This window comes from Peromyscus californicus, unplaced genomic scaffold, assembly GCF_007827085.1.
Source record: "Peromyscus californicus insignis strain IS unplaced genomic scaffold, ASM782708v3 Scaffold_21__1_contigs__length_65335640, whole genome shotgun sequence".
Classification (NCBI taxonomy): Eukaryota; Metazoa; Chordata; class Mammalia; order Rodentia; family Cricetidae; genus Peromyscus; species Peromyscus californicus.
Window position 1 is genome coordinate 38,472,760 of NW_026294514.1, and position 16,806 is coordinate 38,489,565.

At 41.9% G+C, this 16,806-nt stretch overlaps 1 protein-coding gene across 5 annotated transcripts in view; it reads right to left on the minus strand.

The window, feature by feature from the left end:
• Myom1 (myomesin 1) overlaps positions 1–16,806 on the minus strand; it is a 144,166-nt gene that overhangs the window by 15,478 nt on the left and 111,882 nt on the right. For all 5 annotated transcript variants that reach the window (XM_052750102.1, XM_052750104.1, XM_052750100.1 and 2 more), the window contains 9 exons: positions 16,648–16,692; positions 12,358–12,494; positions 11,605–11,749; positions 10,143–10,202; positions 9,805–9,872; positions 3,429–3,542; positions 2,598–2,685; positions 1,604–1,642; positions 1,411–1,516 (listed from right to left, as the gene is read on the minus strand). In XM_052750102.1, coding sequence (XP_052606062.1) covers positions 1,411–1,516; positions 1,604–1,642; positions 2,598–2,685; positions 3,429–3,542; positions 9,805–9,872; positions 10,143–10,202; positions 11,605–11,749; positions 12,358–12,494; positions 16,648–16,692 — 802 coding nt within the window. The remainder of the gene's footprint in view (positions 1–1,410; positions 1,517–1,603; positions 1,643–2,597; positions 2,686–3,428; positions 3,543–9,804; positions 9,873–10,142; positions 10,203–11,604; positions 11,750–12,357; positions 12,495–16,647; positions 16,693–16,806) is intronic.

Genomic DNA, 16,806 nt, shown 5'->3' on the forward strand with positions numbered 1-16,806 from the left:
AGAAACTGCCCTTGCCTCAGTTACTGACAGTTACTGTCTAAACCAGACCAGCAGGACATAAAAGAAGGAGAATGCAAAACTTTGCCAAGACAAGGTAGGACAGTCCTTCAAAATTCCCTGCTTCACAGAAATGTCTGTCAGATATACCAGGCCATAGTTGGATGCTCCAACATTACAGAACCTAGGGTGACTGTCCAGGGAGCCAGATGTCCCTGTCATTAGGTAACATTTCATCCCTCTGGAGTCTTTGATGGAATTGAAGACTAGATAGTCATAGTTACAGTTTTTCTTAGTTACAATAAAAGATAAATTAAATGTGTAACTTTAGACTCACCAAGATAGGATATATAATTGAGTATTTTCTCTAATTTTGTCAAATACAAATGGACTGTATATTGTAACTATAATTCTTTTTGTTGTTGTTTGTGTTTTTTTGTTTTTTGTTTTTCACAACAGGGTTTCTCTGTGTAGCTTTGGAGCCTATCCTGGAACTCACTCTGTAGACCAGGTTGGCCTTGAACTCACAGAGATCCACCTTCCTCTGCCTCCCAAGTGCTGGATTAAAGGTGTGTACCACCATGCCCAGTAACTGTAATTCTTAATAACTATTTTTGTTTCATAAAATCTTACTATGATAAAGTTAAAGCCTTCCTTTTTTTTTTTTTAAAGATTTATTTATTTATTATGTATACAGCATGTATCCCTGCAGGCCAGAAGAGGGCACCAGATCTCATTACAGATGGTTGTGAGCCACCATGTGGGTGCTGGGAATTGAACTCAGGACCTCTGGAAGAGCAGACAGTGCTCTTAACCTCTGAGCCATCTCTCCAGCCCCAAGCCTTCCTTTTTAATTAAACAAAAAGGGGGAAATGCTGGGAATAATCTTTCTGTACACTATGAATATGTATTACTCTCATTGGTTAATAAAAAACTGACAGGTTGATAGCTGGGCAGGAAGTTAGGTGGGAAAGCCAAACAGCATGATGGGAAGAAGGAGGGCAGAGTCAGATGAGGGGCCAGCCAGATAGAGAACAAGCTGGACACACAAAATGGGATAGAGGTAAAAAGCCACGAGCTTCGGGGCAGCACATAGATGAATAGAAATGGGTTAAGTTGTAAGAGCTAGTTAGTAACAAGCCTGAGCTATTGGCCAAGCATTTATAAGTAATCTTAAGTCTCCATGTTGGTTATTTGGGAGCAGGTGGGTGGGACAGGAAAATTCTGCCTACATGTAGCCATTACTGGTACCTCACTATGCATGCATTGAGGGAAAGGCCTAACCTGAAGTAAGGGAGGTGTTATGTCCTGTGCTCCTCAATATGAACCCTCTTACTTGAAAGGGGTTTTTGTTTTCATTCCTATTGACCAGTGGGGAAATGTCTACCAAGCAAGTCAGTTTGCATTACTTACTTGTGGGACCAGTTAACTTTCAAATCATCCAGGTAGTAAGTGACAAAGGAGTACAGCCGGATGCCCTCCGCTGTGCTCTGGATTTTCAGGTCTGTAGCCGACAAAGCTGAGGAGGAAAACGGCATAGTTCAAGCAGCTGTAAGCTCACCCTGGCAGGAGCAAACTCGAGAATGGTCAGGTAATGGTAACTTGCCTATCTTCCTGCATACTTCAGTCATCAGTTCTTGGAAGGCTGTAGAGAGTCATAGACAAAATGTTAGCATGAACATACTCCGTTTAAGGTCAAATTTCAAGCCATTAGCTCTCAAAAAGTCCCTGTCTAGTGAAAGCCAATTGACAGCCAGTAAATGTGTTGACCATTGATAATTAGTGTTTTTTGGTGAAATAACTCATTTTTTATAAGATTTTTTTAAAGTTTCTGCTTGTTTTGACTTATTTTCTTGGATTGTTTGTATGAACAGTCTAGGAAAGGCCTCACTTGAGATTTCCAGGAAGCCTGTTGGCTTTGGAACACTCTTTCTTCTGAAGTCTGGGGAAGCCTTAGTTTGAATAACAGGAGTTTTCTTATCTGTGATATCAGTTCCTAATGAATTAGCTGTCTAGTTGCTTGGTCCTCCATGGCCCCAGCTCTTCTGAGAGCTGGAAGGCAAACTCTAAAGTGTCTGCTGGTTGACTGAAATCCTGCCCTACTGAGGGAGAGAACTGGAGGTTGGAGGTGGGGTTGTAAGTAGCTGCTTATTATCACGATATGTTTGTCCTTAGTAAATCTGAAAAGTGGAAACCACTGCTTTGCTTTGCTAATAACTGCAAGGCTTCAAATTTCATACTTAAATCTTCCTTACCATCCTTAACAATGGGCTCTTTTTTAGTATGTTCCTCACAGAAGGTTTTGATCCTAGAACATTTTTGTAGAGTTGAGAGAAAAATGATGATATAAATTGGAAACAGACTTCTAGTGGTGTGTGGGCTATAAATTCTCTAAGGATCAAAAGTATACTTTTGATTTCTAGGAAGTCCAAAAGAGAAAATATTTTTGAAAAAGAACAGTAGTTTGCTCTGCTGGAATTTCAATTAAACCAAAATCACTGGACACAAATCAGCAAGACTTCCGTGGCTAGCCCAGCCCCAGTCATCATTCTGGTAGCTGTAGAACCCATGAGACAGATCCCAGAAGCTGGGAGAGTCACCTTCATCCACAAGTTTCAGTCTGCTCTTGTCTTTTCCTCGGTCATCTTTCAGGATAACTTCATAAAATCCAGCATCTTTCTTGGAAAACTGAGGAGAAAATGAACATTACAGTTTATCACAGCTCAGATTTGGTTGTTGCATTTGTGTGTATAAATGTGTCTCTGTGTGTGCATATATGCATGTGTGTGTGAGTGTATATTGTGTGGGTATGCATGGATGTGCATATAACATGCATGTGCTTAGAGGCTAGAGATCAACCTTGGGTATTACTCTTCAGGAGCCATATACCTTCTTTGTTTTCAACCTTTTATTTTTATTTTATGTGTATGGGTGTTCTGACAGCCCATATGTCTCTACACCATATGTATGTTGGGACTGGGTACAGTGACACAGATTTCTAAAGAGATCAGGCCCAAACTATTTTAGTTGAGAAAGGATTACAATAAAGTGAATAGAAGAGAACATTGGATCCCCTAGGACTGGAGTTACAGGTGGTTGTGAGTCACCATGTGCATGCTGGAACTCAGATCCGGGTCCTCTGGAAGAGCAACTACTTCTCTTACCCGCTGAGCCATCTCTCCAGCTCCAACCTTGTTTTCCGAGACAGTCTCTTACTAGGACCTGGTGTTCTACAATTTGGCTGGACTGCCTACAAAGCCCCGGGGACCCCCTGTCTCTTTGTCTCCACCACTGGGATTGTAAGTATGTTCCTATAGCATTCAGATGTAAGCTGTTGTGAGTCCTTTGGGCATGGAATGACTGATGAATCTAGTTTCTGTTGGGAGAATTGTAATCCATAGCCAGCAGCTTTCTTGTCTGTAGCCACCCACCTCTGTGATGAGCAGAGTACAAATGCCATCCTTAAAGTCATGCTTCTCATCCACTGATATCTCCCGCTCGTCTTTGTACCACACAATGTGAGTCTCTTTTTTAATATTTGCCACCTGTAAGAAGAATCATAATTGCCCTCCTTGAAATAAATAAATGTTATTTTTATGATGGTAAGCAGTTTTTAATACATTGGGATATTAAAGAAAAAACCCTGAACCAGAGTCAGAAGACACAGATTTATAAAGAAATCAGTACCAAACTACTGTAGTAGAGAAAGGGTTACAATAAGGTGAACACCAGTGAACAAACCTAAATCAATAGGATATCTATTTCCAGTGGGAAAAGTTGTCTTAATATTTTATTTCCATGACAAATTCAATAATGCTGCATTGGGTAGTGGAACTGCTTTTTGCATGGATATACAGGACCAATTGGAATAGAATGGGAACTATCCCATTACCAGGCTCATTCTCAAAGCAGTGGAGAGATCAGTAATCAGGCCAGCTTGTACAATACCAAATTGCTTCAAAACCAGCATAAAACTGATGCCAAGAAGTACTGTGTACCAATTAAAGCAAGGGATATGATGTGGGATATCTTGTATGCTGTAAATATATGTTGCTATGATTGATTGACAAATAAAATGCTGGTTGGCCAGTAGCCAGGCAGGAAGGATAGTGTAGGAGAGACAAGGAGGAGGAGAATGCTGGGAGGTGGAAGGCTGAGGCAGGGAGACCTGCCAGGCTCTGTGATGAGAAGCAACATGTTAAGATACCAGTAAGCCACAAGCCACGTGGCAACTTATAGACTAATAGAAATGGGTTAATTTAAGATATAAGAACAGCTAGCAAGAAACCTGAGCCATTAGGCCATACAGTTTGTAAATAATATGTCTCAGTGTGTTTACTTGGGGGACGCGAATGGGAGAGATTTGTCCTGACCATGGGCCAGGCAGGACCAAGAAAACTTCAGCTACAGGGATATCAAAGAAGTAAAGTACTCTCCAACTTAAAAAAAAAGTCGAGCCGGGCGGTGGTGGCGCACGCCTTTAATCCCAGCACTCGGGAGGCAGAGCCAGGCGAATCTCTGTGAGTTCGAGGCCAGCCTGGGCTACCAAGTGAGTTCCAGGAGAGGCGCAAGACTACACAGAGAAACCCTGTCTCGAAAAAACAAAAACAAAACAAAACAAAACAAACAAAAAAAAAAGTCATTGGATCAGTGTGGCATAGTGGTATAGTACAATAGTCCTCCCACTGATATCAGAGGATTCCATGGACCCAGGAATTTGTAAGCAGCCTGGCTAACTTGTGAGACCCTGCCTCTAGTTCAAAGTTCTTAAGTAGATATGAAAAGAAAGGATGTCATATATACTAACATATATGCTTAAATAAAAATAAAAATCCTAAATCCAAAGAAAGACAATTCCTACAGCATTAAAATAGTCTTCCAGCAGAATGAACAGGATAAGTAAGCTCCAATATATATCTAAAAATTTATAAAAGAGATAAAGGGAGATTACAAATATACGTATAAAGGAAGTAAGGTTTAATAACTTACTTAGCAATTTTGAGAAGATGCATTTAGATCCTAACCCATACATACATCATAATATAAATCTCAGATGGATAAAACCATTGCATATTCTTAGAGGGATTCTAAGCTTTTTCTACAACATTTTTCACAAAGAAGAATATATTCATGTATTTCTTGAAAATTAAAATTGTATGAAAGAGTAAAGACTTCATACAAATCAGAAAAACAAAACAAAAAACCCTAAAGACCCCACTGGACAACTGGTAAGAGGATATATGACTGCAAGAGAAACATGGAGAGATGTTAACTTGTGGTGGTTTGAATGAGGATGACCTCCATGAGCTCATATATTTGAATACTTGGTCCCCAGTTAGTGGAACTGTTAGGGAAGGATTAGGAGGTGTGGTGCTGTGGGATGTTCTGCATGGCAAATGTGTTGCTCTGATTGGTTAGTAAATAAAACACTGATTGGCTAGTAGTCAGGCAGGAGGAAATATAGGCGGGACAAGGAGGAGGAGAATTCTGGGAAGTGGAAGGCTGAGTCAGAGAGACACTGCCAGCCGCTGCGATGACAAACAGCATGTGAAGATGCCGGTAAGCCACGAACCATGTGGCAAGGTATAGATTTATAGATATGGATTAATTTAAGATATAAGAACAGTTAGCAAGAAGCCTGCCATGGCCATACAGTTTGTAACCAATATAAGTCTCTGTGTTTACTTGGTTGGGTCTAAGCGGCTGTGGGACTGGCAGGTGAGAGAGATTTGTTCTGACTATGGGCCAGGCAGGAAAACTCTAGCTACAGTGTGGCCTTGTTGGTGGAGGTGTGTCAGTGGGAGTGGGCTTTGAGGTTTCAAAGGACTCCATGCTATTGTCAGTGTACTCTCTCTGCTTTTTGCTTGCAATTTGACATGTGCACTTTCAGCTGTTTCTATCACCATGCCTTTGCTCTGCCATTATGGACTCTAACCCTCAGGAACCATAAGCTCAGTTAAACACTTTCTTTTATAAGATGCCTTGGTCATGGTACTTTATCACGGCAACAGAAAAGTAATTAATATGTTCATTATAAACAAAAGTATGTATGTTTTGCTACATTGAAAGAATTTCAGCTGGGTTGTGGATGTAGCTCAATGGTAGAGTGCAAAGTCCTGCAACACACACATACACAATCACACACACACACACACACACACGCACACACAAGTTCATCTAGTAAGTGAACATAAGAAGCAATATTGTTTAAACAATAGTGAAGTCAATAAACAAAAGGCTATTAACTGGTTTCTAAATTATAGAAATCCATTGTTACTAGGAAACATTGATAAAGATAACCAACTTGAAAAATCTGCATCTGGACTGGGAAAATGAATGCTCTGAACTTGCTGAGCACACCAGTCTTTAAAAAAAATTATAGCCGGGCGGTGGTGGCGCACGCCTTTAATCCTAGCACTTGGGAGGCAGAGGCAGGCGGATCTCTGTGAGTTCGAGGCCAGTCTGGGCTACCAAGTGAGTTCCAGGAAAGGCGCAAAGCTACACAGAGAAACCCTGTCTCGAAAAAAAAAAAAATTAGATTTTGTGTGTGTGTGTGTGTGTGTGTGTGTGGTCTGCATGTATGTATGTGTACCACATGTGCGTCTTGTGCCCACAGAGCCCAGAAGAGGATGTTGGATCCCTTAGAACTGAGCTACAGACAGTTATGAGCTACCATGTGTGTGCTGGGAACTGAGCCTGGGTCTTCTATAGGAGCAACCACTGCTCCTTTTTTTTTTTTTTTTTTTTTTGAGCAGGGTCTCACTATGTGGCCTTAGCTGGTCTAGACCTCATACAGATCCACTCTGCCTCCAAGTGCTAGGATTAAAGGCATGGGCCATCACACCCACCTTGGCCAGTGCTCAAATCCATTGAGCTATCCCTGCAGCCCCATCTCTCTGAGGTTTCTTGAAGTCAGAGTGCCTCCAGCTCCTGCCTTAGGTGGACTTTGTCTCCTGGGCTGTCATCTTGGGTAGCAATGGGAATGTTTGTCTATGTGGACTCCTGTAGTGGACTAGTGTCCAACGTGGTTTTGTGGGCAAGCTGAGGCTCTTCCTCGATTCTTTGGGGTAAAGCACCTGGGGCTCATGTGAGTTTCATGAGTCTAAACGTTTAGCTCACATACTCCATGGACTATAAAGTACACCAATAAGTTGCTAAATTTGCATAAGTTGCCCCAGTGATAAAACAAAGAGCTATGGTAGAACGTTTGTTCAAATTGGACAGAGATGACTGAGGTGGGCCTTGAGATGAGCTGAAGGCCATTTTGGGCCTTGGGACAGCAGCCCAGATAGGTGATGTGTGAACAGCCATTACTACTTTCAGGCTCCCTTCGATGTTCAGAACATGGGAAAGGATCTGGTTCTGGGGATGAAAAGTCATGGAAGAGGACACCGGAGCTCACCTCCTAGAGAGCCACAGGTAGCACAAAAGGAGAAGGACCAGACACATGGCTTCAGGGAAGGCGTGGTTTATAGAGACCCCATGCCGAGGAGATGCTGAGTGAGTGTGTGGCAGGCCAGGTGCTCGGAGGATGGCCGGGAAGCTGAAGGTTCTAGCGGCTGCTGAGAATGAGTTTTCCAAGAAGCCTATTCCTTCCCGAGAGGCAGAAACCTAGACTTGATTTTTCTTGCATAGTTCTGCTAGGTTCCTGCTTCTTTGACTTTATCAGTCCTGGCAGGGGCCAGGTAGTTTGGCTCCATGACTATGCCAGATCCATGGTCCTTGTCTCAAGTCACTAGCCATCATGACCCCACTTTAATTAACCTAACAATTCCTTCTCTAAAATTTCTTTTTAATTAGGGGAAAACTTCTTTTCTGAGTTGGGCAGTCTTGCTATACAACCCCTAGGCTGTCCTCTGTAGTTTCCAGGCCTAAATGATCCTCCTGAGTAGATATGATGGTGCTACCATGCTCAGCTCCCCCAAACTCTTAATTCAGGGTTAGGGACTAAATTCAGGGCCTTGTACATGCTAGACAAGTGCTCTGCCGCTGAGCTACATCCCCAAACCCTCTAAACCTTTCAAGATTTTCTCAGCTAAAAATGATATGCTAAGATGTAAGACAGCTTAGAATGCTATTTTGAATCCCCTCCTCACCAGTCTTCCCAGCGGCTTTATAAGACCACTGATGATTCCTCCATTGACTCCAGTCTGTAGTAGAAGATTTTAAGGTATGTCACTTTTGTTTATGTAGCATTTGTTTAACTCTGTGAAGCTGTGTTACTGTGCCTGTCTAAAACACCTGATGATCTAATAAAGATCTGAATGGCCAATAGCGAGGCAGGAGAAAGGATAGGCAGAGCTGGCAGGCAGAGAGAATATATAGAGGGAGAAATCTGGGAGGAGGGATGGAGCAGCCAGAGAAGGAGGAGGACTCCAGGGGCAAGCCACCCAGCTACACAGCAAGTCATGGAGTAAAAGTAAGATTTACAGAAGTAAGAGAATGGGAAAAGCCCAGAGGCAAAAGTTAGATGGGATAAGTTAAGGAAAACTGGCAAGAAACTACACCAAGCTAAGGTCGGATGTTCATAATTAAGAATAAGCCTCTGTGAGTGGTTTATTTGGGAGTTGGGTGTCAGGCTCCCACAAAAGAGTAAAATACCAATAACACCACCAGTCCCCAGAGGTGGCACAGAGGTGAGACTGAGAAGCACAGCTGGACACACTCAGCTACGTTTCTGTGCAAATCTCATGACTTAGAGACGTTCACCAAATAAGGCAGGAGTTGGGGTGGGCCAGGAATAGTCTATCCCTTAGAATGCAGGTTTAGCCTAAAACAAAAGCAATGTGTGGCATTCTGAGATTGACAGAGGTGGCCATCCCTAACCCAAAGTCCAAACCAAGCACTCCACAATCTACAGGTTTCTGAGCATGTGTGTCTTAGTTAGGGTTTCTATTGCTGTGATGAAACACCATGACCAAAAAGTAAATTGGGGAGGAAAGGGTTTATCTGGCTTACACATCTACATTGCTTTTCTTCACTGAAGGAAGTAAGGACAGGAACTCAAACAGGGCAGGATCCTGGAGGCAGGAGCTGATGCAGATGCCATGGAGGGATGCTGCTTACTGGTTTGCTTCCCATGGCTTGCTCAGCCTGCTTTCTTATAGAACCCAGGACCACCAGCCCAGGGATGGCTTAGCCCACTGTGGGTGATGCCCTGTTTGAGAGTTGATCAGTAATTGAGAAAATGCCTTATAGCTGGGTCTCATGGAGGTATTTCCTCAACTGAAGCTCCTTACTCTGTAGTGACTTTAGCTTGTATCAAGTTGACACATAAAACCAGCCAGTAGAACATGGAACCACAAGTGGAACATCCCACACCACAAAGCCTTGCTTCATGTGCAAAATTATTCTAAATAGTGCATGAAATGCCTTCAGGCTATGTCTAAAATATATGTGAAACATAAATGAATTTTCTATTTGGATTTGAGTTCTCTCAGACATTTCATTACGCAAACAAAATAAAAAAATATTCCAAAATCCAAAATAAAACAAAATTTGCCCTAAACCCCAGGTACTTCACATCCAAATCATTTTGGAGAAGGGACCCTCAGGTTGTGGCTTAAAGAGTCCATGTTATTCTGCAGCTCAGGGGTGACAACAGGCCAGTCACCTTCCTCATTATATGTTCACATTGTTTTACTCTTTTACTTACAACCAAAGATTCTACAACATTAAAGGTTAAAGTACCTGCTGCCCATCACTTTATATTAAATAAAGGAAGTAGGAAAAATGGATCCTTGTTCCACATTCAGTTTTATCTTTATTTCTCCTGAATAAAATATTAAAAGTGCATCCATCTCTTACCTTGCATTTCAATAGTACGTTACATTCACCAGTCACTTCCCAGCTCAAATACTCAGCAAAATGTGGGCCTACAGAATTTTAACGACATAAGCAATCTTTTAATCAGCTGCAAATGCAAGATCAAAGCTCATCCTTGAATCTCGAGGCGACATGTCTGAAGTCAGACATCATTTTCTTAAAATGATGGATTTAGTTTTTAATTTTTTAATGTCTACATATTTAGTAATAACTATTTAAAAATTTTTTTACCAAGCATTAACATAACCAGTGCTGTTCATTTAAATTTGCTATAGAAATAGCCTTGGAATACTTTATACAAAAAAAAAATCTGTTTTTACCTTGTTTCCTGATCCATTCTTGTCGCTGGAATTCAGCCTCTTTCTGGAGCTTCTTGTAAACTAGAAATTGAAAAACAAGGAAGGGTGGAGTTGAGTTGAGCAGCACAAGTGCACACGATGCACATGAGGATGAAACACACATGACAGCCACTGTCCTAAGTCGGCTATTTTCATTACTGTGGTACTCAAGATTGTGACGGCCTGCTTGTTCTGATTTTTATAGATAGACAACCTTTGAAGACTAAATAACTGTGTGTATGTGAGTCTGTGAGTGAGTGTGTGTGTGTGTGTGTGTGTGTATGTGTGTGTGTGTGTGTGTGTGTGCCACAAGGCCAAGACAGGGTCTTACTATGTAGCCTTGACTGTCCTGGAACTTAAGAGCAGGTTGGCCTTGAATTCACGGAGATCTGCCTGCCTCTGCTTCCCAAGTGCTGAGATTAAAGCCATGCACCACCACATCCAGCTCTCCACCTTATTGTTTAAGACAGGGTTTTTGGGGTGGAGAGATGGCTCAGTGATTAAGAGCTTATATTGCTCTTGCATAGGACCTGAGTTCAAGTCCCAGCACCCAAAACTGGGCAGCTGATAACCGCCCATAACTCCAACCTACTTCTCTGCATACCTACACAAACACACACACATACTTGAAAATAACTTGAAGAAAATCTTTCTAACTAAACCTGGAGCTCACTGATTTGGTGAGACTTGCTGACCATCAAGCCCCCAGGGATTCTCCTGTCTGTTTCCCCAGCACTGGGAGAAGTATATGCTGCTATGCTGGGCTTCTGATGTGGGTCTTGGTGGTCTGAACTCAGGTCTTATTTTTTGCACGGCAGGCACTTTACTGATGAAAGCCATCTCCCAGGCCCAAGACTAAATAACTTTTCCAAGGTCATAAAGCTAGGACATGATGAAACCATACTGGCTGTTACAAATATAGACATCTATCTGTCTTTCGAAGCTTGTGAAGCGCCACTTTTTAAACCATGGTGGTTTTCACAGACGTTTATTACAGCTGACCTCTACTGTCTAGTTATAATATTTGATTGACAGATTTGGCACACATTCTGTACTTTTACATTTTTTCCCAAAGTTTAATAATTTAGAGCAATCACAGATTGTTAAAATAGTGTTGTGGTTTGTTATTGAGACATATATATATAGTTCTGGCTGTACTGCAACTTCCTAGGTTGGAGAATTTAGTAATGCATACTTGTCTACATATGAAACTATTTAAGTCCAGCCAAGCCTGAAAGTCAGGAACAATTTTGGTGTTCTTTTAAAGTTATGTTCATTTTGAGGCAATGGGATACCATGGAAAATATTGACTAGATTTTGTAATTTGATGCAGGAATTCATTAAACCGTTCCAGACACCAGTCACGGGACCTCTTTTAAGCCATGAGGTATTTGCCCTGAAGTAAGTAGCCAAGTGTCCATTGAGTGTCCCTCAGAATTCTTACCATCTCCAATGAGAACAAGAGTAGAATGGCCAGTTGCTTTCCCATCTTGGATCTGGAATGTGTACGTTCCCTCGTCCTCATCCTGCAACTTCTCCATAAACATTTCAATCACGCCAGTGTTTCGGTCAATGTGCATCTTGTATTTCTTCAATGTAAAAAGATAAAAACAGGGAAATCAGAGAGGCAAACATTTGAAGACAATAACCCCGATGAAATCAAAACAAACCACAAAGAATCAGAATTTTAATATTTCTAAACAACTAAGGAAATTGTTCAAAGATCTTATTCCTGGAAAAAGGAGCACTATGTGGGTGTATGAATTAAACAGGAATTGACTATGAAGAGATTGAAATCTCAACAATAGGGTCACCCAAACAAGACCTTCACAGTTGATATGCTGTGAAGATGGGGGAAGCCTCACAAAGCCTCATCCCTAAATGAGAGTTGTAGGCAAGCAATGGCTGCCAGGAAAGGGAGAAACCGTCCTTTCCTAGAACAAGCCCCATAAGTTACCTGGTTCCAGGCCATCATCCCTAAACACATATCTATACAAGCCACACACACTAAAGGGACTCAGCAGGTTGTTTAAGAGGTCATGGATCTACATGGGAGTAGCAGGGCATGGAGGAGGTGGAGACCGGGTTAGAGAGGTAGAAATGATGTCTAAATAGTACAATGGATGAAATTAAAAAAAATTAAACTATTAAAAATTAATAAGTATTTTTAATTATAAAAAGTAGTAGGGAAGCCTACCGGCCCTTCAAAAATTTCCTTCTCATTAAATATATAGTTGACTTTGGCATTGCCAGACAGCTTCTCAGCCTGCATCCAAAACCGGACCTGACCTTTCTCCAAAATTTCAACTGCCAACTCTGATTTAGTTGGGACAGCTAGGAAAAATAAAAATAGACATAGTAAGTCATCATACTGGCAAACAACAATATTGATACAGACATTCTAACAAGTGAAAAAAAAAGTCAATACCAATAGCAATGTAGATCCCTGATTCCTGCAAGACCCAGAGACAGCAAGCTTGTTACAGGGAGACCTCAGAATAAGGGACAGAGGCCTTGGCTGTCATCCTTGGGATGTCACCCCTTTTGAATCATAGTTGTCCCAATTGTCAAAACAGGGAAGATGAAGTGGTCTATTGGGGGACGTCTGGTTAATGTCTGTGACTCTTCTGCAGCTTTAGTCAAGGTTACTCAAGGGCATACACAAGGACAAATGAAAAAAGTTCTCAGCTGACCCAGGATGGCCAGCACCTAACCCCAAGTCTGCTAGGAACAAGCTGTGCAGCAGGCAAACTGCGGAGATGTCTTCCTTTGCATTTTCCTCTATCCACTCCACAGAATCAGCTACAGATTTGCTCTGCTTGGACATTCTGCACTTGGAGAGAGAAGACAGGATCTGGAGCTGAAACATGACCTTGAACAGTTGCTCCCCTCCTTAAGCCTTATGGTCCTCACCTGTCAACCCAGACATTGTATGCCTCACTTGGCTATCAGACCGTTAACTATGGTACAACAGGATACATTAAAATTGTGGATAATGATCAGTAATTGGAAGTAAGCTCTCTGTCCCCCACCAAGTTTACTGATGAGAAAGCTGAATGCTAAGTAAGAGTCATGACACCTAGGCCACAGAGCTAAGCCCATGATGATCCCTGTTATCCTGTGCTGTTCTTTGTCCTAGTTCCATTTCTCTGATGAACACTGTGGTTTTCCAGTGTGAATAAACGTGAGTGGAGCGATAAAAGACAGTTCCCAAGACCAGAGTCTAACCCTTGCTACAAATAAGTCTTGAGACTAGAAAGCATCTTTTAGAAAAGTCTGGAGATCCCATCATGGAGGTCCTAATACATGGGTGATGTGACTTGGAGTGGCAATGTAAAGGAAGGGATTGCCCTTCTTGAGAGCCTTTGATGCTCTGTCTGCCCTGAGTCACAAGAATATCGTCTAGAGGAAAACAGACCACGATGAACGGCCACTGAGGGCCCAGAGCAAACACGGCATGTGCATACATGGAGGCGGACTCTGGCATGGTTATGGGAACAGCGCTAGAGTCAGCCCCTTGGCTTCACCAGCTATATGCGACTGGTCTAGTTACTAGCTCCCCTGGCTTCATATTCTTAACCTCTAAAATCAAACCACCACAGTACGAACCGTTTCCGGGTCAGTGTGTGTCCCAATGACACATTCTATCTAAATGCCATAGAAAGGGCCTGGCATGTAATAAATGCTCTATACATGTTGGCTATTAATATTTTGGTATCTGTTTTTTCCTCCAGTTGCTTCAACAATACCCTATAATTACAAAATATAGTGTGTTGACAACTAGGAGACACATAGCACTCTATCTATATTTATGGATATATGCTTATATATGTGTACACAATACATTGTTTGTGTGGGTGGGACACAAGCAAATGTCTACAAATGGAGAGCTGTGAGGCAGGATGTTAATGATACTACATATTCTACCCTCTGACTCACCACACTGCAGTTTAATATTGTTACTGGCAAAGCAGGCCATATTATTTTCAGTTTTTACATCTATACTTTTTACGTATCTTTTCCTTTTCTCAGATGCAAATTACCTTCTCTGGCAGTTTATTTGTTCTAGAAAACATATTATTTGTAGATTGAAGGCATATGCCTAATGGCTTTCAAAGCAGTCTTGAAAATGGCCTTACAGAACAAAGTTTGCTATATTAAAGGCTAAAGGAACAGAATATTTAAAATTTTATATTCGATGAGAAATGAGATACTTAAAACCTTATAACAATAAAAACAACTTAATGTTTTCTATGACCAGGAGGAAGTGGGTGTGACTTAAGAAATTAGATATGCTGCTTTGACCCTGGCGGCGGATCTCTGAAAATGGCCCTTTAGTGACGTCATCACTGTGACTGGGGGAAGAAAACACTGGAACTGTCCTATTTAAAATGCGGTTTCAAGGCTCTAAGAAAAACTTCACTGGACTGGGGACCTGATATTCATACTCAGAGTTTAAGACAAGTCCTTGCGCTGGGCTCTCCCTGGGTGCCAACTGTGTTGTCACAGCTGGTCTCTAACAAGGAAGCCAGAGTTTGCTGTCACCCTGTCTCCAAGCAGCAACAATTATGATCTTGGGCTTACACAAGATCAAACATCTCAGTGGAGTTGAGAACAACGTGAGTCGGTTATGACTTCCTTAATTATACTGTCTCCAGGTCTATATGATCGTCAAACCGCAGGAGGCCCAGGTAATATGAACCTAACAGTGACTTCTTGTCTTGACCTCTTCACCACCATCTTTTAACCTAAATGGAAATGTTGTTGGGGAAACGGTTGCCTGGATACATGAACAGTGTTTACTAACTAGATTAGTGCTTCTTTCCATTTCTACCAGGCTTGAGTAGAGGATGTAAACATGTACCTTAGAAACAGCTGCTTATTAGGTCCTAAAAACTGTCACAATAGCCAAGCCTAGAAAAAGAAACCAAAGCCTGGGCAAATGGAGATAATTTGCTCAGGGTCACAGAGCAAAGAATGTCCAGGGAGGCCTCCACTGTCCCTATAGTTTTCAAAATTAACTTTTCAAACATCATCCACAATAATATTTTCCAGTTTTATGGCTAATAAACACACAGATGAAATTAATGCCATGCGCTAAGATCTCCTGAAACTCCATAGTTACGAAGGAAAAAATATGTATAAGCATTGAGGAATCTTTTAGATTCTTAATTTACAAGGGGGAGCATATTTGACCACTTTTTAATCTGCTTTCTCAAACACTGGATTGTGTTTCTCTGGAAGCGTCTCTACTTTGGCCAATGGGTAAGAGATCGTTTCTGGCCAGTGAGCTTTTTGGTGTTATTTTCTTTCTCTTCTCTTAGGTGTCAGCTGTGGAGTTTAATCTTTTATATGGAAGGTTCCTTATTTAGGGGCTTGTAAATAGTTCAGAAGGGCTCTTCTTCTGAACGAGGCCCTTTACCCTATTTTCCAAGAGTATAAGAGTCTTTAGATTGCCTTTGTTTAGAGTTTTGAGTATTCTATTACAAGCCAACATAGACTTGCCTAAAGCATATAGACGAGTATGTTTAGAAGATACAAATGTGATCGCAAACACATGGGTCAAAATTGAAGAACAGAACCACTCTTACTACACCTACAGACCCTCACACTGCCCTGTAGAATGAAGCATGAGATGTGTTTTCTTTCTATTCCTTTTCCTTTCTCTTTCCTCCCGTCTTTCTTTGTGTTCTCTCTCTCTCTCTCTCTCTCTCTCTCTCTCTCTCTCTCTCTCTCTCTCTCTCTCTCTCTCTCTCTCTCTCTCTCTCTCTCTCCTTTCTTTATAGACAGGGTCCCCGGTAACCCAGGCTGGCCTCTAACTTCCTATTTTTCTGTATAGCCCTGGATGACCTTGAACTTCTGATACTCCTGCTTCTACCTTTCAAGTGCTGGGTTAACAGGTATGTGCCACCACATCTGGTTCAAATCCAGGCATCTGTGGGTGCTAGGAAAGCACTCTACCAACCACAGCCCCATGGAGTACTTTTTTCTATGTTACTATCTTGGCATTTCTGGAGAAAAATGGCAAAGAAAAGTGTCATTTCTAGAAAGTGCTTCTGTGGATATTGGCTTAAGATGTATACCCTAAGGCCACTCCTTATCTCCCTCTTCACTCCCTCCCTCCTTCCACGCCTCCTTTTCCCCCACTTTCCTCCCTTGGACCGGTTCTACCATGTAGCTCAGACCAGACCATGAACTCAGGACTCCCCTGCCTCCATCCCCAGCTCCTTTTTTAAACTATTAGGTCAAGACAGGGTTCATTGTTAAATTGTCTAGTCTGGCCTTGAACTTGAACTCTATAGCCCAGGCAGGCTTTTAACTTGCCTTCTTCCTGTCTCCGCCTCCACAGTGACTAAAATCACAAGACTGTGCCATCAGGGAAGACTTTGAACTGCTCTTAATCTCCTCTGAGCTGTCACTTGTTCTACTGCCGAAGCTGACCTCTGGGAAAACTGCTAAAATCTGCGACTGCGCTGAGGACACTTACTTGGGAACTTGTGTTCCTGGCTGAGGGCAAGCAGGCGCTTCATTTCTATGTGGAGAAACAGAAGACAAAGCTTTACCGACTAAAACAAGTGTCACTGGATGATGACTGGAAAATTAAAGCAACATTAGACTTGGGAGTGAATGGGTTTTAAATGGATTT